The sequence below is a fragment of the Theropithecus gelada genome, chromosome 3 (genome assembly GCF_003255815.1).
Source record: "Theropithecus gelada isolate Dixy chromosome 3, Tgel_1.0, whole genome shotgun sequence".
NCBI classification, from domain to species: Eukaryota; Metazoa; Chordata; class Mammalia; order Primates; family Cercopithecidae; genus Theropithecus; species Theropithecus gelada.
In genome coordinates, this window is record NC_037670.1 from 154,625,327 (window position 1) to 154,647,285 (window position 21,959).

At 41.3% G+C, this 21,959-nt stretch overlaps 2 protein-coding genes across 4 annotated transcripts in view; one reads left to right on the forward strand and one right to left on the reverse strand.

Moving 5' to 3' along the window:
- TMEM209 (transmembrane protein 209) overlaps positions 1–5,589 on the reverse strand; it is a 41,777-nt gene extending 36,188 nt beyond the window's left edge. For 2 of the 3 annotated variants that reach the window (XM_025380770.1, XM_025380768.1), the window contains exons 1-5: positions 5,470–5,589; positions 4,068–4,204; positions 3,882–3,940; positions 2,516–2,647; positions 1,833–2,074 (exon numbers count right to left, since the gene is read on the reverse strand). In XM_025380770.1, coding sequence (XP_025236555.1) covers positions 1,833–2,074; positions 2,516–2,647; positions 3,882–3,940; positions 4,068–4,204; positions 5,470–5,472 — 573 coding nt within the window. In that variant the 5' untranslated portion in view covers positions 5,473–5,589. Of the gene's footprint in view, positions 1–1,832; positions 2,075–2,515; positions 2,648–3,881; positions 3,941–4,067; positions 4,205–5,180 lie in introns of all 3 variants that reach the window. The other variant, XM_025380769.1, reaches the window with a different exon arrangement.
- A 2,434-nt stretch (positions 5,590–8,023) lies between these two features.
- Positions 8,024–17,321, forward strand: SSMEM1 (serine rich single-pass membrane protein 1). Its single transcript, XM_025380652.1, has 3 exons — positions 8,024–8,251; positions 13,697–13,751; positions 16,474–17,321. The coding sequence occupies exons 1-3, from the start codon at positions 8,069–8,071 to the stop codon at positions 16,968–16,970; spliced, it is 735 nt and encodes a 244-aa protein (XP_025236437.1). The 5' UTR covers positions 8,024–8,068; the 3' UTR covers positions 16,971–17,321.
- Positions 17,322–21,959: the final 4,638 nt, after the last annotated feature.

A 21,959-nucleotide genomic window follows, 5' to 3' on the forward strand; every position in this document is an offset into this window, starting at 1 on the left:
AAAAAAAAAAAAAAAAAAAAAAAAAAAAAAAAAAAAAAAAAAAAACAGAGCAAACCACAAGGAGATAAACAGATAAGACTATTAAACATTTAAAGTTTCTGTATATACATATATTTTATACTCTATAATTAAATAGCAACCCAAGAAAAAATATCAGATTATACAGACCCAAAAGACAAGTGAGTAAAGAACGAGAACTTCCTGATTTAGCTATGTGGCTTTGAAAGAAATCTTTGTTAAAAGTTACAATAGACTATTGTCACGTTTCTTTTCTTTTCTTTTTTTTTTTTTTTGAGACGGAGTCTTGCTCTGTTCCCCAGGCTGGAGTGCAGTGGCCCAATCTTGGCTCACTGCAAGCTCTGCCTCCTGGGTTCAGGCCATTCTCCTGCCTCAGCCTCCCGAGTAGCTGGGACTACAGGCGCCCGCCACCATGCCCGGCTAGTTTTTTGTATTTTTTAGTAGAGACGGGGTTTCACTGTGTTAGCCAGGATGGTCTTGATCTCCTAACCTCGTGATCCGCATGCCTCGGCCTCCCAAAGTGCTGGGCTTACAGGCATGAGCTACCACGCGCAGCCTGTCATGTTTCTTATTAGCAGAGATTCATTTTTTTTTTTAAATTAACTTGATGGTCAAGAGTGAGGTAAAACAAATTCTATTCTACATTTCTGTGACAATGTAAATTGGTACAATTCTTTTGGATAGACACTCCCATCCCAAATTTATCAAGAATTTTATGTACAGGGCTATTTAGTACACATTAAAAAGTTTTTAAAAAATGAAAATGACTTAAATATTCAAGAGTAAATTATGGTATATCCATTAGATGAGTATTAAATAGCCATTAAACAGATTATTTTTGTGTGGCAGGACTATAATAATTTTCCTTCTATTTTACTTTTCCAATTTTCTATAAGGATCATTTAGTATTATCTTGTGAAAAATTATTTTTAAAAGTTGCATTTACCTATGAGTTATGAATTTTCACTACATATATACTTTTTCATAAAAATTTAACTTGTACAAAATTTTCAAAATTCTATTACCTGCCAAAATTAATTTTAATATCAGATAACCAGTAGTATGGAATTTCGTTACAAATAAATATGTAAATGGATAAGGGCAGACAGTGTGTCGGTTTCATCTCCAGAGACTCTTCTTTTAACTAGCAGCTATAGAGATGTCAGTCCAACACAGTAGCGACAGCATCTGAAATGACTACTCTTCTTTCAATGCCCCTCTTATATTAATAGTTTTATGCCTCAGGAAGGAGTCATAATTTCAATTTGTCAATCCAGTTTCTATTAATCCTAAAAATTAGAACAAAATTTCACATTACTGTGGGAGTGGGAATGAAGGTTCCCACTATTCCATGGAAAGTGTCCATACACAAGATTAATTTGTACTCATAGGGGAAAAAAAAAACCAACTATGTGACAATCCCAGTTTCTAGCTTAGAAGACACTCCAACATGATAAAACACACTAAAACTCTAAAAGGATATACAAAGGCCTCACATGAAGAAGGAAAGAGGGAAAACATGAGTAAAAGCAACCAAAGTAAAAAATCATGGTTTCAAACGACTTCTGAAAGATCGTAGATGGTGAACCTAAGTTTGTTATCTCTGCAAATGCTCATTTTTTCTGTTTAAGACGTTGTGTTTGAGATACTGTGTTTTTTTTAAAACCAGATATTCTTGGTTTTTAAATGGGTGTTCTGGGCAAGTCAAGTCTCAGTTTGCTCATGGATAAAATAAGTTTTGACTCATTAGGTGATTTTTAGTATACCTCCCAATTCTAAAATAATGTGACTAGACAAGAGAAGAGAGTCATTACCTTATTATAACCACTGACAGGTGAGTAGGTCACTCCAGGGCTGTAAGAACCACTGCCACCTGAGGACAGACCTTGCAACTGAGGACTGTAACCAGTCATACAGCTGGTGGCGAACTTGGGACTGGTACTGGGCGAACGAGATGGGCTATAACTCAACACACTCTGACCCTGAATTGAAGGGGAAGGTGGAGCGGGAGGGATTTGGGTTGCTGCCAGATCATGTGGAGGAGTAGTCTGTACAACTAGAAGGAAAAAAAAAAGCAACATATGTGTATGTACATACAAATAAAATTATATGAAAATATATTTAAGCAACTAAGTCTTTTTCTTCAGGGAAAAAAGTTAACAGAGTTACTTGGTTGTTAAATCACAGAATGTATTATTACCAAAGGACACAAATTAGGTGTTTATCATTTCCAGAGTGCAAAATCAGAAACTGGTTTCAACTCAGCAAGTCAGTCATTTAATTTTAATTGCCACTGAACAATGGAACAAACTTGCATGAAATAGTTGACCGTATACAAGAAGGAATGATAATCATTGGTCATAAGACAATTTATTGTATCCTGCTTAAGATAGCTGATGTCCCTTCCAGCTCTGAGTCTACGAAATGGGAAAAATAAATTGAGAAAGATTTATTGTCAACCTTTTCCCCACCTTTGCAAGAGATGTAAAACACTCACCAGCAGTTTTCAACCCTAAAAGCGTTTGCTGTCCAGGACTAACAACCAGACTTGTTGGTGCCACAGTATATTTGAAATATCTCCAAAAATCAAATAAGGCATTAAGGCTGAAGAGAGATGCAAGAGCAAGCTCTGGAAGAGAACAATTTTTTTTTTTTTTTAATAAAAGGGGGGTGAGGAGGGCATTTATTGGAGAACACAAAAACCTTCTATACTTAGCGAACTAAAATTACCTTCTTATTCTTACCTTCTTATTCCTCATAAAAACTATAATTTAATGAATGTCTATTATCTGTAGGGCAGCTGGGCATGGTGGCTCACGTCCATAATCTCAGCACTTTGGGAGGCTGAGGCAAGTGGATCACCTAAGGTCAGGAGTTCGAGACCAGCCTGGCCAACATAGTGAAACCCCATCTCTACTAAAAATATAAAAATTAGCCAGGTGTGGTGGTGCACACCTGTGGTCTCAGCTACTTGGGAGGTTGAGGCAGGATAATTGCTTGAACCTGGGAGGTGGAGGTTGCAGTGAGCTGAGATCCTGCCACTATACTCCAGCCTGGGTGATGGAGCGAGACTCCTTCTCAAAAAATAAATAAATAAATAAATAAATAAATAAATAAGTGTAGGTCATTTACTAGTGAGTTTCAAAATTTCAAAATAGCACTAATCCTAGCAACCCTGTACAGTAAATATTTTCACCTTCATTTTAAATATAAACCAACACTCATTCAGAAACCAAGTGACTCTTACAAGAGTATAGAGTTAGTTAGTGAAGCCATGATTCTAACTGAGGTCTGCTGATCGCAAATCCCTTGCTCTCCCAACATGGCACACTATCTCCCTGTAAAAGACTTTAGATTAATGAAATAAATTTTATGAATTTTATTTTACATCCATAAAGACTGTTTATACCCAAGGACTATGGAAGAGCAGACAAGAAGAGAGGAAAGAATGTGAAAACTGAGGAAGGCATCAATGGAGCAGAAATCTGGGCTGGTCTTGAAAGGTAAAAAGGTAGAGACGCAGAAAGGGCATTTCAAGAGAGTAACAAAAACAAATCTCACTAACCGCTAAACTTATTTTTCTTCACAGAACTCATAATTACCTGAAGTGTTGTTTATTAATTTGATTGTCTAAGAGAATGTTCCTTTCATAATAGCAGGGTTTTACCTTGCTCCCTTTCTGCTGTATTCCCAGTTTTTACAACCCAGCAGGCAGGCAAATACTTGTTGAATAAGGAAATGTATACTAAGCTGAATTAAACCTAAAGGCAGTTTTTCATTGGTAAATGTATACTAAGCTGAATTAAACCTGAAAGTAGTTTTTCATTGGTAAATGTAAGTTACAGTGAAAATTAATTACTTACCAATATACCAGAGGGGCCAGTATGTCACATTGTAATATGAACTAATCAATTTTCCAGTCCTGAAAAAAAATTAGAAAGGCTTTCCAATGAACTTAAAAACACCAAAAATCAAAAACAAACACAAAAATCTGTGGAACCAGTCACCAGCTTCTTAAATTTTCACTTTTTTTGGGCTGCTTCACTTACATTTCAGTATATATCATTCCAGCCATAGATACATTTAGGAGTCCCCAGGCTAAGACCACTTTTCTAGCCTCTGTTTCTTTTCTCATCTTGATGGTTCTGTCAATAAGGGAAGCACTAGGGTGTGCCTCCCCCTGCATCTATGAAAAAAACAAAAAGCACAGGAATTAACCAAAAGAAACTATTGCTCCATTTAAAAACCAAATTTTGCATCCCTTACAAAGGTAACTGAAACTACATATACCTTCTCTCATCTTTAAAATGTTTTACCAAAACTTTTTCCATTTTAGTATCAGTATATAGAAAGGGAACCCAAAATTATACATAACTTCATTGGCATCACAGTGTAATCAACAGAGAAGTGGCTGGCTATTTATTTATTTATTTATTTAGAGACGGAGTCTTGCTGTCTCCCAGGCTAGAGTGCAGTGGTGTGATCTCGGCTCACTGCAACCTCCACCTCCCAGGTTCAAGCAATTCTCCTGCCTCAGACTCCCCAGTAGCTTGGATTACAGGCGCCCACCATCGTGCCCGGCTGAGTTTTGTATTTTTAGTAGAGATGGGGTTTCGACATCTTGGCCAGGCTGGTCTCGAACTCCTGACCTTGAGATCCATCCGCCTCAGCCTCCCAAAGTGTTGGGATTGCAGGCGTGAGCCACCGCGCCCAGCCGTGGCTGGTTATTTAAGAACAACTTAATACTTCCAATATATAAAAATGTCTTATTTTGTAATTTAAGGATTGATGATTATGTCTGGAAATACTTTGTATTTTGTCTTTGGGGTATGTTACAAGGACCAGGCAGAAGGCTAATTTCAGAAACTCAAAATATCAAGTTTGGGAGGCTATATTCCATATCTCCTGTAAGTCATAAGGACTCTTCTACATCCTCATGCAGACGCCATTACTATCTAAACAACTCTGCATTTGGACGGCTGTACTCCAGGGCTCTCCCTTTTGTGTGTGGATAAAGGATAAGGATTTAAGTTTCAGAAGGGCACGTACTCATGATGGGGTAGTGAGGGGAGTAAGAGGGAGAGAGGGGAAAACGTGCATTGTTTTGGTCCACATTTGGGATTTATAATTCCTTTCTTCAGCTAGGCTCAACTCTTACAGACAGTGCAAAATTTGTTCCAGCGACAAGGAGTTGTATCCCACAGGGCATAGAGCAACAGCCTTCGCACCACTCAGCCCCTGCGTCCCTTTCCCAGTCCAGAGCTTCCCTCCCCGGCTCCTCGGCACGAATTTCAGCGACTCTATTGCTTCTTTCTTCCCTTCCCCTAGAGAGGCGGGACGCCTAGTCACATCCCCCCTCGGCTAAACCCCGAACAGATCAGCAGGCGCGGAACTCCCACAACCCGCGTGGATTCCAAAACAGGAAGCACAAACATGACCCCGAAAACGCACCATGTCCTCTGGCCGGAAAACGCAGACTCCCGCCACTCTCTCTGGGCATGCGCGAAGCCAAGGGCAAGAGGGAGGCGACCGGCAGGCGGCTCTAAAGTTACCGGAAGAACTGGGCAGTCTCTTCTCGCGAGAAAGGGAGGGGTCGCAGGCCCTGGCGCTCGGAGCGTTACCAGGGAAACAGGTCTTGGTTTTGTGGCTCCCACTCAGCTGCGGGTAAAAGCTAAGCAGCAAAGTTCAGAGAACCCGCAGTAAAAATAATTATAACGAGCCGAATTTTGTATCTATTAATATAATTTTAGCTTCCGTAGGGCATTTATAGACTCACATGTGTAAACTGATCAAGTAGGGTGGCTCACCGTAGGATAGAGTGGCATGATAAAGTGGCCAGACACCATCAGTAACAAAGCATTTCTTTCTTTCCCCTATGCTAAAACATCTGTGTCAAGAGTTCTGACCCCATGTAAAGTCTTTTTTTGTTTGTTTGTTTGTTTGAGACGGGTTTTTGCCACGTTGGCCAGTCTGGCCTCTTATCTCCTAACCTCAAGGGATCCTCCCGCCTCAGCCTCCCAAACGCCTGCTGGCCTCCCACCGCCTTTTGGGATTACAGGCATGAGCCACGGCACCAGCCTGAATTCTTAAATAATCTGTTTAGTAGGGTGCAGCAGTAACAAGCACACCCAAAATTTGTTTTATTTAAGTTGCTGGTGGTTTTGAGATTAAAAATAATAACAACACGTTTTCCTATGTATTTTCTGGAAGAGCTTCTCATCCTGAGGAAAAGGTTGGGCTTTGTTTCATTTAGCACAAGTGTGCTGCTGAGCGAGGTGCAGGGATATAGAAAATAAGAGCCCCCTGGTTACTACCCAGAGGAGCTCAACCCCAGCGGAGGCCCAAAGATGCATTTCGAAGGCAGGTGAGGTGGTGCAGTGCGCCCCAAGGAGGCACGTACAGCCCAGCCCCAGCTCTCGCGAGCCTCCTGGAGGAGATGACGCGTTCGAGAGTCAACAGCCAGAATCCCAGGACCTGGGGATTTGTTCTGAAGTGTGCCTCTAATAAAAACATTAAACCATGTCACAATAAGCTACTGGATTATTACATCATGCATGCCCAATGGCCAAAGTTTTTCCTAAAATGATCGTAAGGTTAATACCGCGTGGTATTGTATATTAATGAAAATCGGCAGGTACCCTGTGCTCTTAAGGAGCTAACTTTTTAAAGTTAAGTTTTATCATTTTTAGATTGCTTTAGCAGCAATGTTGTTTTGCTCTAGTTTTAGATTTAGAGATGAACTAACTTGAAAATTGTTCAAAGTGAAAGGGCTCAAGATACAGTCAAAATTAGAATACCAACCGGACGCAGTGGCTCACGCCTGTAATCCAAACACTTTGGGAGGCCGAGGCGGGTGGATCACGAGGTTAGGAGATGGAGACCATCCTGGCTAACACGCTGAATCCCCGCCTCTACTAAAAATACAAAAAATTAGTCGGGCATGGTGGCAAGCACCTGTAATCCCTACTCTGGAGGCTGAGGCAGGAGAATTACTTGAGCCTAGGAAGCCGAGGTTGCGGTGAGCCGAGATGGTGCCACTGCATTCCAGTCTGGCCGACAGAGTGAGACCCTGTTAAAAAAAATCATAATAATAATAATTAGAATACCAGGTTCCCACCTGCTCCCTATGTGACTTTCCTAAGAAGAAATTGTATGCATTTGACATAGTTCATAGTAGTTCATAACGGGCACATCTGTGTTTTTCCCTCTTCATGTAATCTATAAACTGTTGTGTGCGTTTATTCAAGGCTTAAAAAAGAACACTACTGACCAAATGACAGTGAGTATTATGTATTAGGGCTGCCATAACGAAACATCATAGACAGGTGGCTTAAACAACAGAAATTATTATTTTTTAAATAATATTTTTAAAATTATTATTTTTTCATAATTTTGGAGGCTGGAAGTCTAAGATCAAATTGTCAGCAGGGTTGGTTTCTCCTGAGGCAGATCTCCTTGCAGACGGCCACTTTGTATTGTGACCCTGATTTCTGTGCTCGTGAATCCTTGCTGTCTTCTTATAAGGATACCAGTTGTGTTGGATTAGGGCCCTACCCTTATGACCTCATTTAACTTTAATTACCTCCTTGAAGGCCTCGTCTCCAAATAGAGTCACACTGGAGGTGAGGGCTTCAACGTATGAATTTTAGGGAACACAGTTCAATCAGTAATACATTAGAACTGTCTACGATAATTTGCAATGGCATGATACATATAAAAGAGTCTGAATTAAAATGAGTGGATACAATAAACACTTGGATGTAAAGATAGGAAAATATAGTATATACAAGTTTTAGGGAAAAAAAATTAAGGCAGAATGCACCATATTGAGGTATGGGGGAAAATACCGTAAACATTCACAGAAATAATTTGAATAAGCCTTCCACAAACTTAGAAATCCAAGCAGCATTTGTCAGTTCCTAGAACAGTTGCTTATTATATGTCATAATAAGTTTCCAAGGAAATTGTCATACATCATAGAGGGAGTGAAGTAGTTCCCAGTCATCTTTATCCCTTTGAGCGTGGTTTATTTTTTGAGCAAGGAACCATCATGGGAGACCTTTTTTCCTTATTTTGGGAGGTAGATCCTCCCCCCATACCTTTAAATTGTGCCATTCCAAATCAGGATTATGAATGCCGGAAGGATGACTCTTGTGGGACCATAGGGAACTTCCTGCTTTGGTATTTTGTCATTGTATTTGTCCTGATGTTCTTCACTAGGGCTTCTGTCTGGGTAGGATATCTTTTTTTTTTCATTTTAAATAATATGTTTACTGTATACTAGGAAAATTTCCATAAAATACATTTACTATACTTTGATGAAACTACTTTTAAAAGTTGTTTAGTTTTAAAAAGAATGCAATCTTATTCTGCAGAATCCGGGAATATGGAAAAGGGTGAAGAGGAAAATATAAAGCTACAGTTATCCTCTTTCCCAGAGATAACCACTGTTAACATTTTGGAGTATGTTCTTCCAGTTTGTTTTTTTCTTCTCTCTCTATCCCAATATATCTCTCTCCATTTCTCTGTCTTTGATCTTACATGGTTGGCATTATATTGCATATATTTTCATATCCTGCTTTTTAAGCTTAATAATATATCGGAAATACTTCTCTAAATTATATTCACTCAGCAGCACTTTTAATGACTGCATAATTTTCTGTCTTTGGATTGCACCAAAAAATTCTGCAAGTTTGAAACATTCAGATTGTTTACAGTTTATCCATATGCTATGTAATGCTGGCATAAACCTCCCTGCTGGTTAATGACTTCCAAATCCCTTTTCTAGCCATGTGATTCTAATCAAAGATACAAAAGTTGTCATATTGATAGGATACATGCTGTAGGATTTTGGGGTTTTTAGAATGAGGCAATACACTTTCTGCATAGAATAAGATGCAGAGCTAGACTAAACAGAACTAAAGTCACCACTAAAATGCCATCGTCTTAAGAATGAGATATCCTACTTTATCAGGAATGTGATGCTTCCAACATATTATGAGTAACTAAGCTCTTTTTTTTTTTTTTTCTTGAGATGGAGTCTCGCTGTATCACCCAGGCTGGAGTGAAGTGGTGCAATCTTGGCTCACTACAACCTCTGCCTCCCGGATTCAAGTGATTCTCCTGCCTCAGCCTCCCTAGTAGCTGGGACCACAGGTGCAAGCCACTACGCCCTGCTTATTTTTGTATTTTTAGTACAGATGGGGTTTCACTATGTTGGCCAGGCTGGTCTCAAACTCCTGACCTCAAGTGATCTGCCCACTTTGGCCTCCCAAAGTGCTGGGATTACAGGCATGAGCCATCACGCCCAGCGGTAACCTAGCTCTTATAATTCGCTGACATGATATCCTTGCTGGTCATTAATGCCAGGCTGATGATTAAGAAAACCACCATCAAGTAGCATTATAGCCAGAGCCCTGTGCTGGCAGTGGTCAGTAAGACTTAGTGCTCTATGAGCTCTGGATGGGGTGGAGAAGGTTTGTTATGTCCATGCCAGCTGGATTCTATTCTAATAATCAAAGACTTTTTGATAACCACCACCTCCTGGTGAAGAAGAGCTTTCATCTAAAGTCTAAATGCTTCTTAAGGTAAATACTTTGCCAAAAGGAGATTTAGAATAGTGATAACTTATATGTGTCTTAGACTCCCTAGCTAAGTATATTGAATTTGTCTGGCCTGGCAAGCAAAGCTACTTTAGAAAATTAACAAAAAAATTGAAATTGATCACTGGCAATTTCATCATGAATTAAGAGGTCTAAGCTATTTTTTTTTTTTTTCTTTTTGAGACGGAGTCTCGCCCTGTCGCCCAGGCTGGAGTGCAATGGCACGATCTCGGCTCACTGCAACCTGTGCCTCCTGGGTTCAGGCGATTCTCCTGCCTCAGCCTCCTGAGTATCTGGAATTACAGGCGTGCGCCTCCACGCCCAGCTAATTTTTGTATTTTAGTAGAGATGGAGTTTCACCATGTTGGCCAGGCTGGTCTCAAACTCCTGACCTTGTGATCCACCTGCCTCAGCCTCCCAAAGTGCTGGGATTACAGGTATGAGCCACTGCGCCCGGCCCAGTCTAAGCTATTTTTCTGCTCCCTTGCTTGCATCAGCTCTTGGGAGTCATACAGCCTTGAGCTTCCAGGACCTCAAGAGAGCATGTGGTCCAGCCTCCTGTTTGTAGGCAAGTAAGTTATCATTATCCCTCCCCCACCCATTTTTTATTGATAAGGCCCAAGGAAATTAAGTGACTTGTCCAATGTCACAAAAGTGTTAGTGACAGAAGAGGAATATACCCAGATTTCCTGTCAAATTATTTGTTTGCATCAAAGCATAGTCTGAAATGTCCACTTAGATCTACTCAGTCCTGATTAAAACCTTAATTATGTTAGAGGTTTTGTCTTTCACTTTTTACCCTTGTGGCGGCTACAATCGGCTGGGCTGCTTCTTCTGAAGGCTCCCAGATTTGAAATCTGAGAACCATATGAGAGCTAGTAAAGGAGGATGGAATTTTTCCTTCACTTTGAACTTCTTCATTTTCTCTGCTAAACTTTGAGACTTTATTTACAAACCTTGAGGTAATGGTAAAAGCGCGATGGAAATGTGGTAATTATCCTCCAACACAAAGCACACTGATTTCCTCTGAATTTGCCACTTTTTAAAGCGGCATTCACCCTTTTGCTTTCAGACTATAAATACTATATTTAGTTTATATTTTTATTTTATGTTTATTCAGATTGCTAGTGCAGTATTTTTCTGGACAATAGCAATCTATACTCCTTATTTTGCTTATGTGGAAACTGAGCTTAAGAGGTGTTAAGTGGCTTGGAAAAATCAGAGTTGTTAGTGGCAGAAAGAGAGCCACGGCCCACATTTTCTACTCTGCCCCTCAGGGCAGGCACTCCTGCTGTTTTCACTCACTGAGTCACACACAAAGACAGTTAATAAAATGCTTTTCATAACCACAGTTCATATGATCCCACCTAGTTCAATGCAAAATCTTTCTTTTGATTTTGTGGTTATATTTTGATTTGACATCAAATGTGAGAGCTTTCTGTGGAAATGATATAAGCCTAATAAGTGTTTTTAAACACCTTCTCCCGTCTATTACAAAAGTACACATTATATAGAAAATGTGGAAATTATAGGGCAGAAGACAAAACAAAATAATCACTCCAGATTATGTAGAAATAACCAACTACTGTTAACTTTTAGGTTTATAAACTTCCAATTCTTTTGGTTTTTTTCCTTTTCTATAACCTAATCTAAGTGATACATATTAAATTTAAAATATTTAAGCCCCTTCCAAAAGCATTTTTTAGAAAGTGGTATCTTTTTTTTTTTTTTTTTTTTTGAGATGGAGTCTCGCTCTGTCACCCAGGCTAGAGTTCTGTGGCGCGATCTTGGCTCACTGAAAGCTCCACCTCTCAGGTTCATGCCATTCTCCTGCCTCAGCCTCCCGGGTAGCTGGGACTACAGGCGCCCGCCACCACGCCTGGCTAATTTTTTTGTATTTTTAGTAGAGACAGAGTTTCACTGTGTTAGCCAAGATGTTCTCGATTTCCTGACCTTGTGATCCGCCCGCCTCGGCCTCCCAAAGTGCTGAGATTACAGGCGTGAGCCACCATGCCTGGCCAGAAAGTGGTATCTTAAAAGAGAACTCCACTTTCAAGATTTTTGGAGAATGATTGCTGTAACCTAGAAAACAAAAAGGCACCTCATTAAAGATGCTTGCCTACCATTGCAGAGATCAGATATTAAGAAAAGAATGAGCCGAGGGTCTTATATTGCAGTTACAAATACCCAACTATGGCACTTTTCATCCCAAAGAAACTGGACTTCCACATAAATTCATTTTTTTCCTAATTGTAGACAATTTGAAAAAATTGGGAGAGAAAAAGTCCATTTCAACACTTAAAGCCAACCATAGCTATCATTTTATATGCTCCTTAAAGTCTTTTTTTTTTCATATTTTAAGCTAATTTGTGCTCATGCTGTATATACAAATTTGCATCTTGATGTAATACCATACCCAGTATGGTAGCACACTTATTTCCTCATATTATGACATACCTTTATTATAATAATTTTACAACTGTTTATTATATAATTGTACCATAATTTACTTAAACCATTGTCTACTTTTGAATTTTATATTATCGTAATTATACTGTGATGAATGTTTCTGTGCACAAAGCTTTCTTCTGAGGGTTATTTCTTGCTGATAGATTCCCGGAGAGAGAATTATATGTCAAAGGCGTTAATGAAAATTTCTAGTTTTTGTTATTTTCTGAAAGGGTTGGTTTATATCTGTGTCTTTTGGCAAAATCACTTTCAGCATCAGAAAATGGGACACTAATCTGAAAAACGGGACAAATATATTTATGGAGTATTGGGGGGCAGAATATTTGAAATTGGAACTATTCAAAGAAATCCATTTCTTCTGGTTGCCATATTCACAAATAATATATTATGATTACATTTTGGAGGAAACTTTCGGAGGGATTAAGGAGATATTAAGTTCATGAATTCAGGTAAAGATCTTTGTGTATGGTAGATGTCTTCTATCTTAAAGAACTATCAATAATGTCAATAATGTACCCTGATCAAACCTCCTTTAAAAACTAAACTAATCTGGGCCGGGCATGGTGGCTCACACCTGTAATCCCAGCACTTTGGGAGGCCGAGGCAGGTGGATCACCTGAGATCAGGAGTTTGAGACCAGCCTTATCAACATGGAGAAACCCTGTCTGTACTAAAAATACAAAATTAGCTGGGCGTGGTGGTGCATGCCTGTAATCCCAGCTACTTGGGAGGCTGAGGCAGGAGAATCGCTTGAACCCGGGAGGCGGAGATTTCAGTGAGCTGAGATCGCGCCATTGCACTCCAGCCTGGGCATACAGAGCAAGACTCCGTCTCAAAACAACAACAACAACAACAACAACAACAAACTAAACTAATCTGAGTACTATCAAAATTTTTTAAACACTATTTCAAAATTTTTAAAACCCCATCTCTGTAATGTGAATGGGTACAGGAAAGCTTTATAAGCTATAGCTCCTTATCAGTGTTATTTTCTCTCAAGTCTGTTCCATTTTGTTTGTTTCAAAACATTTTGGTACATTCTGCTATCAAAGCATAGTCTTAATGGAAGTGGAAGTAGGATCACTATAACAGGAACTCAATACATACTGAATTAGCTTATTATTTAACTCAGTAAGTACTTATTTAAACTGAATGTTTAAAATTAGACATTGTCAGGCCAGGCCTGGTGGCTCACGCCTGTAATCCCAGCACTTTGGGAGGCCAAGGCAGGCAGATCACTTGAGGTCAGGAGTTCGAGACGAGCCTGGCCAACATGGTGAAACCCTGTCTCTACTAAAAATACAAAAATTAGCCAGACATGGTAGCGGGCACCTGTAATCCCAGCTACTTGGGAGGCTGAGGCAGGAGAATCACTTGAACCCAGAAGATAGAGGTTGTAGTGAGCTGAGATCATGCCACTGCACTCCAGTCTGGGCAACAGAGTGAGACTCTCCAAAAATAAATAAGTAAAATAAAATAAAATAAAATAAAATAATAAAAAAAAAATCAGACATTGTCAATGGGCCTTGGCAATAGTGTTTTATAACCAGTACATATTATCAAAAAACAACTGAGATCACTCTTACTAACCTATGTTTCTGAAACAGATGTCTGAGGATAAAAAGGATGAAGGCAGTGGGACAAGTACTTCAGTAAGGAAAGGTGAGAACCAGTGCCTATTTGGTATTGGGCTATGAGGGGAAGAATATGTGTGGTGTTGCATGCCTGTAGTCCCAGCTACTCAGGAGGCTGAGGCAGGAGGATTGCTTGAGCTAAGCAGTTCAAGACCACAGCTTGAGCAACATAGTGAGACCCAGTATCAAAAAAAAAAAAAGAAAGAAAGAAAGATGAAGAAAGAAATTTGTGCTGAGTGTGGAAAGCAAACAACAGAGATGAACAGCTTAGAGCATTGTCAGACTTTGCACACCAGAGAAGGCCCATTGGGATTGGGTGAGTTTTTGCTTTTGGACTCCCTAGTGCAGAGGGACAGTTTAGCTGCTTAACAAGAAGCTATGAATTACTGGGAGGTGGAGCTCAAGTTCTTTTTTCACTCCTTAGCACTCTGCCTTCACATTGCTTGCCCTTCCCACACCCTCACTGTTAGTGCTATTACAGGATTATGAGCTGTCTATGACATCTTTTTCAACAACCTATAAGCAGTGGTGTGCTGGTAAATGTTTAACACTGGCTCTCCAAAACTCCTGTGTGTACATATGCTTACTAAAAATGTTACTGATATAAAGGTTGCATGTCATCTCAGCACCCCCGGAGGCTGAAGTAGAACTGCTTGAGGCTAGGACTTCAAGATCAGCCTGGAGAACATAGCAAAACCCTATCTCTTAAAAAAAGAAAATTAGGGCCAGGTGCGGTGGCTCACGCCTGTAATCCCAGGACTTTGGGAGGCCGAGGCAGGCGGATTACGAGGTCAGGAGATCGAGACCATCCTGGCTAACATGGTGAAACCCCATCTCTACTAAAAATACAAAAAAATTAGCTCGGCATGGTGGCGGGCGCCTGTAGTCCCAGCTACTTGGGAGGCTGAGGCAGGAGAATGGCATGAACCTGGGAGGCAGAGCTTGCAGTGAGCCGACAGCATGCTACTGCACTCCAGCCTGGGTGACAGAGCGAGACTCTGCCTAAAAAAAAAAAAAAAAAAAAAGAAGAAAATTAGGTGGCATGGTTGTTTGCACCTGTAGTGTCAGCTACTTAGGAGGCTGAGGCAACAGAATCACTTGAGCCCAGGAGTCCGAGGCTGCCAGTGAGCCATGATCATGCCACTGCACTCCAGCCTGGGCAGCAGAGCGAGTTCCTGACTCAAAAAATTAAATAAATAAAAATTAAATAAGTAAATATATATCACACAATTTATAAATAATAAAATATACAATACTCCTTATGGCCAATTTCATATAGACAACTGATTCTCACAAAACGCTCTCCTTGATTTTTGCCAGACCCTTGCACCTTAGCCAACCATGGCTGCAATTGATGAATAAGTATAGTTTCAGCGTGAATGTCATTTTCCTCTAAGCTAAGGAGTGAGATGAAAGCGAAGCAGAAGATAGATGTATGTTGGAAGTTAACTTGGTTGTCAGTGATGTGAGTGACTTCTTTGCTGGAATGGATAATAGTTCTAAAATACTGGAAGAATATTTCCTCATTTTGCAGGGTTAGTCACAATGTAGTGGCTACAGGGATGACACTGAAATGTAATGTGCATTAGTAACATGTTCTCCATCATTTTCTTAAGCCTAGACAATCAACAAAACCATACATCAAGCCCTGATGTTTAGTGTTTGCTGATTTTCATGGTATAAATATTTCCACCAAAGCTGATTTTAAGCTACCCACAGCATGTCATTGAACATGGAGTTGGGAGGAGATGTGCAGTAGTGTATCCTTAACATAGAATTTCTGCTGGGCGCAGTGGTTCGCACCTGTAATCTCAGTACTTTGGGAGGCCAAGGCGGGTGGATCTCCTGAGGTCAGGGGTTCCAGACCAGCCTGGCCAACATGGCAAAACCCTGTCTCTACTAAAAATACAAAAAAATTAGCTAGGCATGGTGGCATGTGCCTATAATCCCAGCAACTAGGGGGGCTGAGGCAGGAGGATCGCTTGAACCTGGGAGACAGAGGTCGCTTGAACCTGGGAGACAGAGGTTGCAGTGAGCCGAGATCATGCCACTGCACTTCAGCCTGGGCAACAGAGCAAGACTCTGTCTCAAAAAAAAAAAAAAAGAAAAAAGAAAACACAGCATAGAGTTTCCAACATCCAAATACAACAGACATAAAAAACCAGAAGAGCACACAGCATAATCAAATGTAGTAAGATAATTAGGAAGGGGTTTTGAGTATTTATTACTTCTATTTTTAATAATTGAATGTATTGTAAGTTGGTATAATTTAATTTTTAATAATGGCTATGTTTAACTATCTTGCAAAATTACTGAAAGTTTATCAGCTCTTCTGAGCGGGTACAAGCCAACTTCAGCACACCACTACATAAAGGAAAGATCCTTCTTAGTTCCTGCTCCCCAAATCACATTCATATACGTGCTTGAATCTTTAAGAGTTCAATTTTCAAAGGAAAAAAAGGTTCTTCCCTAGAAAAGTTTAAAGATCTTTTCCTTTGATCTTATGTTTAGCATCCACAAAACTTCAAAAGTGATATGTCAAGCATCTATCTAAGCTCTCTGGTCTGCAGGAGTTGGGATATGGTACTGGAAAATGCAGTCAGCTGCCAACACTTGCAGGTGACTGGAGAAAAGCAATGGCTTGACAAATGGCCACTAAGAGTGAGCTATATGTGCACAGGCTTCTTAAGTAATAGGAATTTATAGTAACCAACAATGTTACTAACTTGATATGTTTCATTGGTTGTTAGCAAGCAAAGAGACTTCCTACAAGTGGCAAAGCAAAGACCGTGCCTGGGATCCCTCACAGACAATGAAGAAACCAAAGCAGAACCAACTTACTCCTGTAACGAACTCAGAAGTGGCTTTGGTCAATGCCTATCTTGAGCAAAGACGAGCCAGGCGCCAGTCTCAGTTCAATGAGGTGAACCAGAACCAACATGACAGTGATACTACGGAGTGTGGCAGTGAAGAATCTAACTCAGAAGCCTCCTCATGGAAGGAGAGTGAAAGTGAACACCACCCATCACCAGACAGTATTAAGAGGAGAAAAATGGCTCAGAGGCAAAGGAATCTGGGAAGTTACCAAATGAGTGAAAGGCACTGCCTGCACTGCAAAGCCATGAGAACCAATGAATGGTTGGTGCACCATTCCCAACAAAAGGCTTCAGTAACACCGCCAATGAAAGGAGACAGTCCGGAGGAAAGTTCCATATCTGACATTAACACGAAATTTAGTAAATTTTGAATTTTATCACGTTCTTCCCTCACTTGAAGCCGAATGAAAGAGATGAATAAAACATGAAAAATCACCAGAGCTCTAGGTGAGGAGACTTTTACAACAAAGTCTCTCTACCAACAAACAAAAACATACTTGGAACCCAAGAGGTAAAATCTCACACAATTCTTTGTTCAAAAAAAAGGCCATCGAATGTGTTTATGGCACCATTAGAACACCGAAGATCTGTATCTGCGATGATTTTTTAATTTGAAATAGCACAAGACAGATATTTTATGCCTTGAGTGTATGTATTTTGTTTATGTCTGTAATACGAATAAGAAAGCTCTTTGAAAATATATTATTTATGTTGAGAAACCACTTAAATGTATTCAGATGTTTTGCTTATCTGACTAACTGAATGAACTAGGTGAAGTTGGTTGGAATAGAATTGCCCCATCCTGTCTGGGTTGACATTGCCACACATGTCAGCTAGGGGCTAGTGTGGAAGAGGAGCTCAAGAGGCTGGAATAAGATCTGATTCCTGGAGTAGTTAAGTGGGGCCCCCAGGTGTGGGGAATGTAAGCAGGCTTAAGTAAATGGGTGGTCAATCTGGAGATCATCTTCCCAGAATAGAAATGGGAAATAGGGTGGATGGCAGGACCCCAGCTGGGATAGAAAACAAGGCCCAGATCCCAGAGGAGAGGGCTGGCAAGCACAAGATGAAGCAGCAGGGACTCTTATCTTGCGGCTATAGTTCAAAGCAAGGCCTAAGTCTTGGGGGAAGCTGGGTGCGGTGGCTCATGCCTGTAATCCCAGCACCTTGAGAGGCCAGCAGGAGGATCCCTTGAGCCCAGGAATTCGAGGCTAGCCTGGGCAAAATGGTGAGATCTTGTCTTTATTGGGGGGAAAAAAAAAGTCTAGGGTAAGGACTTGGGTACTATGTGTGGTTAAGACTACAGGCTAATACTAAGGACTCAGCCTTTCATGGGAGACAGGTAGGGGATGGGGACAGAGACCAGACAGCAGCGACTTTGGGCCCAGGAGTCATTCCTGATAAGAGCAGATTCCTCAACTGAATACAACAAAGATTCCTGGGAGGCAATGAGGGAGTCCCAACCACTGGGACTAGGCCACTAGAATCCACAAAACAGGGTAACATTTCTCAGCCTATTTGTGGAGGCTTTGTCTTATTCAGATTGCCTCAGGATTAGAACAGGTCTGAAGGCACAGGAGAGAAGCAGTGAAGCTGTCCTCACAGAGTTAACAAGAATTCTAGACAGAAATATAGTTATAAATAAGCACTAATCAGGCTGCACTTTGACCTACTTCCTTGTAACCCAAAGTCACTAGATCCTGACCATTGGTATCCCCATTGTTCCTACAGATGGGATTTTTGACATTAGAATTCTAAGTCTTTTGTTTAAGAACTGCTTAAGATGTTTTTCAGGTCCTAAATTCTAAGGAAACAGCTAATGCTAACCAGTTTGAAGAACCCACAGAGGAATGGAATCAGCATGAGAATACAGTTTCATCATCTCCCTGTTCATGACTTCACGCTGCACTCTTTGACCCCTCAGTGATCTCCACACTTTGGCCCACTCCATGATCCTTAAAATCCTAGCCCCCAAATCCTCAGGGAGATGGATTTGAGGTTCCCTTTCATCTCCTCATTTGGCAGACCTATGATTAAACCTTTCTCTGCTGCAACCTGGGATCTCAGTGTATTGACTTGTTGCACATGAAACTACCTTTGCAAAATCATGACAGTAAGAGAAATCTGACATAGCTGACTCCATCTTGCTTCTGACCTTTAAGCTGTCCTTGGCCATTCTTGGGCATAGGCCAAGCTAACTTTGGGAGGAATTTACAGTTTAACCTTGAAGCAAGGATGACAATACCCCTTCCCCAAAATAAACCACCTTTGTAAAACTAATGAAAGGCCACAAAATTAGGATTATGAGAGGTTCTTGAATTCTGAGAAGATGTAAGTATAGTTTCTGTAAACTCTTACTGCTGAGGAGTCATGTGGCCAGAGATGACAAGGTTTGTGTTATCCCCAGTTGCTCCTATAGATAACATCACCACTGTGGAACCTAAAATTGGTTTTTTGAGATGTCTTTCAGACTGACCTCACCCAGGCCTGTGATGCATGACTCAATTGGTCCTGTGGCCCCACACAGAAGCAGACTGGATGCATGAGGACCATTTTCCACACCCCTGTGATTTCATTCCCACTCAATTGGCAGCACCCACTCCCTAGACCCCTGCCCACCAATTTACCTATAAAAAGCCTAGCCCCCGAGCCTTTGTGGAGACTGATTTGAGTGATAACTCCAGTTCTTCTGCATGGCCAGCCTCGTGTCAAACTCTTTACTGCAATGCCGGGGTCTTAGTGAATTGATCTTGTCTAGGCAGCAAGCAGGAAGAACCTGTTGGGTGAATGCATGCTTATCAGGCAGCAGACCGATTATGGTTACAGCAGAACAACTTCGAGATTCAGTAGTTCAAGCATCGACCTTTTCCACAAAAACTTTCCTTGCTGGCACCACCCAGATCAATAAACTGGCTCATCTGATCTTGTGGCCCCCACCAGGAACTGACTAAGCACAAAAAGACAGCTTCAACACCCTATGATTTCATATCTGACCAATCAGCACTCCCGGCTCACTGGCTTCCCTGCACCCATAAGTTGTCCTTAAAAACTCTGATCCTGGCTGGGCGCGGTGGCTCAAGCCTGTAATCCCAGCACTTTGGGAGGCTGAGACGGGCGGATCATGAGGTCAGGAGATTGAGACCATCCTGGCTAATACGGTGAAACCCCGTCTCTACTAAAAAATACAAAAAACTAGCCGGGCGAAGTGGCGGGTGCCTGTAGTCCCAGCTACTCGGGAGGCTGAGGCAGGAGAATGGCGTGAACCCGAGAGGAGGAGCTTGCAGTGAGCTGAGATCCGGCCACTGCACTCCAGCCTGGGTGACAGAGCAAGACTCCGTCTCAAAAAAAAAAAAAAAAAACTCTGATCCCCTGGCCAGGCGCGGTGGCTCATGCTTGTAATCCCAGCGCTTTGGGAGGCCAAGGTGGGCAGATCATCTGAGGTCAGGAGTTCGAGACCAGCCTGACTGACATGGCGAAATCCCGAAATCCCATCTCTACTAAAAAATACAAAAAATTCGGGCAGATCATGAGGTCAGGAGATTGAGACCATCCTGGCTAACATGGTGAAACCCCATCTCTACTAAAAATACAAAAAATTAGCCAGGCATGGTGGCAGGTGCCTGTAATCCCAGCTACTTGGGAGGCTGAGGCAGGAGAATGGCGTGAACCTGGGAAGCAGAGCTTGCAGTGAGCTGAGATCACGCCACTGCACTCCAGCCTGAGTGACAGAGTGAGACTTCATCTCAAAAAAAAAAAAAAAAAAAGCAAAACAAAAAATTAGCTGAGCATGAGCATGGTGGCACATGCTCATAATCCCAGCTACTCAAGAGGCTGAGGCAGGAGAATTGCTTGAACCTGGGAGGCGGAAGTTGTAGTAAGCTGAGATCACACAACTGCACTCCAGCCTGGGCAACAGAGTAAAACTCCGTCTCAAAAAACAAAACAAAACTAACAAACAAACAACAACAACAACAAAAAACCTCTGATCTCCGAATGCTCAGGGATACTGATTTGAGCAATAATAATACTTCAGTCTCCTGCAAGCCAGCTCCGTGTGAATTACTCTTTCTCTATTGCGATTCCCCTGTCTTGATAAATTGGCTCTGTCTAGGCAGCAGGCAAGGTGAACCCAATGAGCAGTTACAATAATCCTAATTTTCATGGCCTTTCATTAGTTTTACAAAGAAAATTTCAGTCCCTGAGCAGGGAGAGAGTTAGTTTTAGGGAGAAATTATTATCATCCTTGCTTCAAAGTTAAACTATAAAATAAATTCCTACACCTAGGAGTGAGCAAGGCCAACCAGCTCATGAGGCTAGAGGCAAGATGGAGTTAGCCATGCTGGATTTTTCTCATCATCATAATCTTTGCAAAGGTGGTTTCCACCTTATGACATCAGCTTGCCTTCTCTGCAGGGATTAAGCCTGGCCAGCTTAAGACAAAAAGGGGGAAATGGAGACTTAGCTGGAAGCATTGGTGAGGATAGAAATGAACTTTGCACTGCCTGTTGAGAAACAAGGGACAGTAGGAACTAAAACAGTGAGGTCAATGGCCAAGGGTTTGAGTGGAGGAGAAGGAGGAGGGGATCTGGTTTCAGACCACGTGGGGAGTGAGAACTTTCATGTGAGTGGGCTGCCTTGCTCCATCATCCCAGGACATGGTGAACCATAGAATAAGGAGCAAAACCATAGTCAGGTGCAGATCTGGTGAGATGAGATGGTTATGAAGCTGGGACTACAGACACTAGTCATGGCTAGATGTTGCTTTTGTGCAGAGTCTGGTGTGGGCTCTACACCAAGCTGAACACCATCAAGAAAACCAGATAGCAACTATGACTATTCCCCAGTGCCACTCCTTTATCTTATGAAGGCGTACTATCTTCCAGCACACTCTAGAAGTAGTATTTTGAAAATGACAACCCATTAGCAGATTGTGAAATCAATTTAGTGGATCGTGATTTGCATTTATTAAATAATAAACAGAAAATTGGTTGGGTGCGGTGGCTTACATCTATAATCCCAGCATTTTGGGAGGCCAAGGTGGGCGGATTACTTGAGGCCAGGAGTTCGAGACCAACCTGGCCAATATGGCAAAAACCTGTCTCTATTAAAAATACAAAAATTAGCCGGGCATGATGGTACATGCCTGTAATCCCAGTTGCTTGGGAGGCTGAGGCAGGAGAATCGTTTAAACCTGGGAGGCAGAGGTTGCAGTGAGCTGAGATCATGCCACTGCACTCCAGCCTGGGCGACAGAGCGAGACTCTGTCTAAAAAATAAATAAATAAAAGTAATAAACAGAAAGTAACAGTGTATCACACTTAACAAGGGTAAGTATTAAGTGTGTGTATGTAATGAATTGCAATG

Coding starts and splice junctions, on each gene's coding strand:
- SSMEM1 (XM_025380652.1), top strand. CDS start 8,069: ATGGGAGACCTTTTTTCCTTATTTTGGGAGGTAGATCCTCCCCCCATA. Junction 8,252..13,696: donor TCACTAGGGCTTCTGTCTGG/GTAGGATATCTT, acceptor TTTCTGAAACAG/ATGTCTGAGGATAAAAAGGA. Junction 13,752..16,473: donor AAGTACTTCAGTAAGGAAAG/GTGAGAACCAGT, acceptor ATTGGTTGTTAG/CAAGCAAAGAGACTTCCTAC.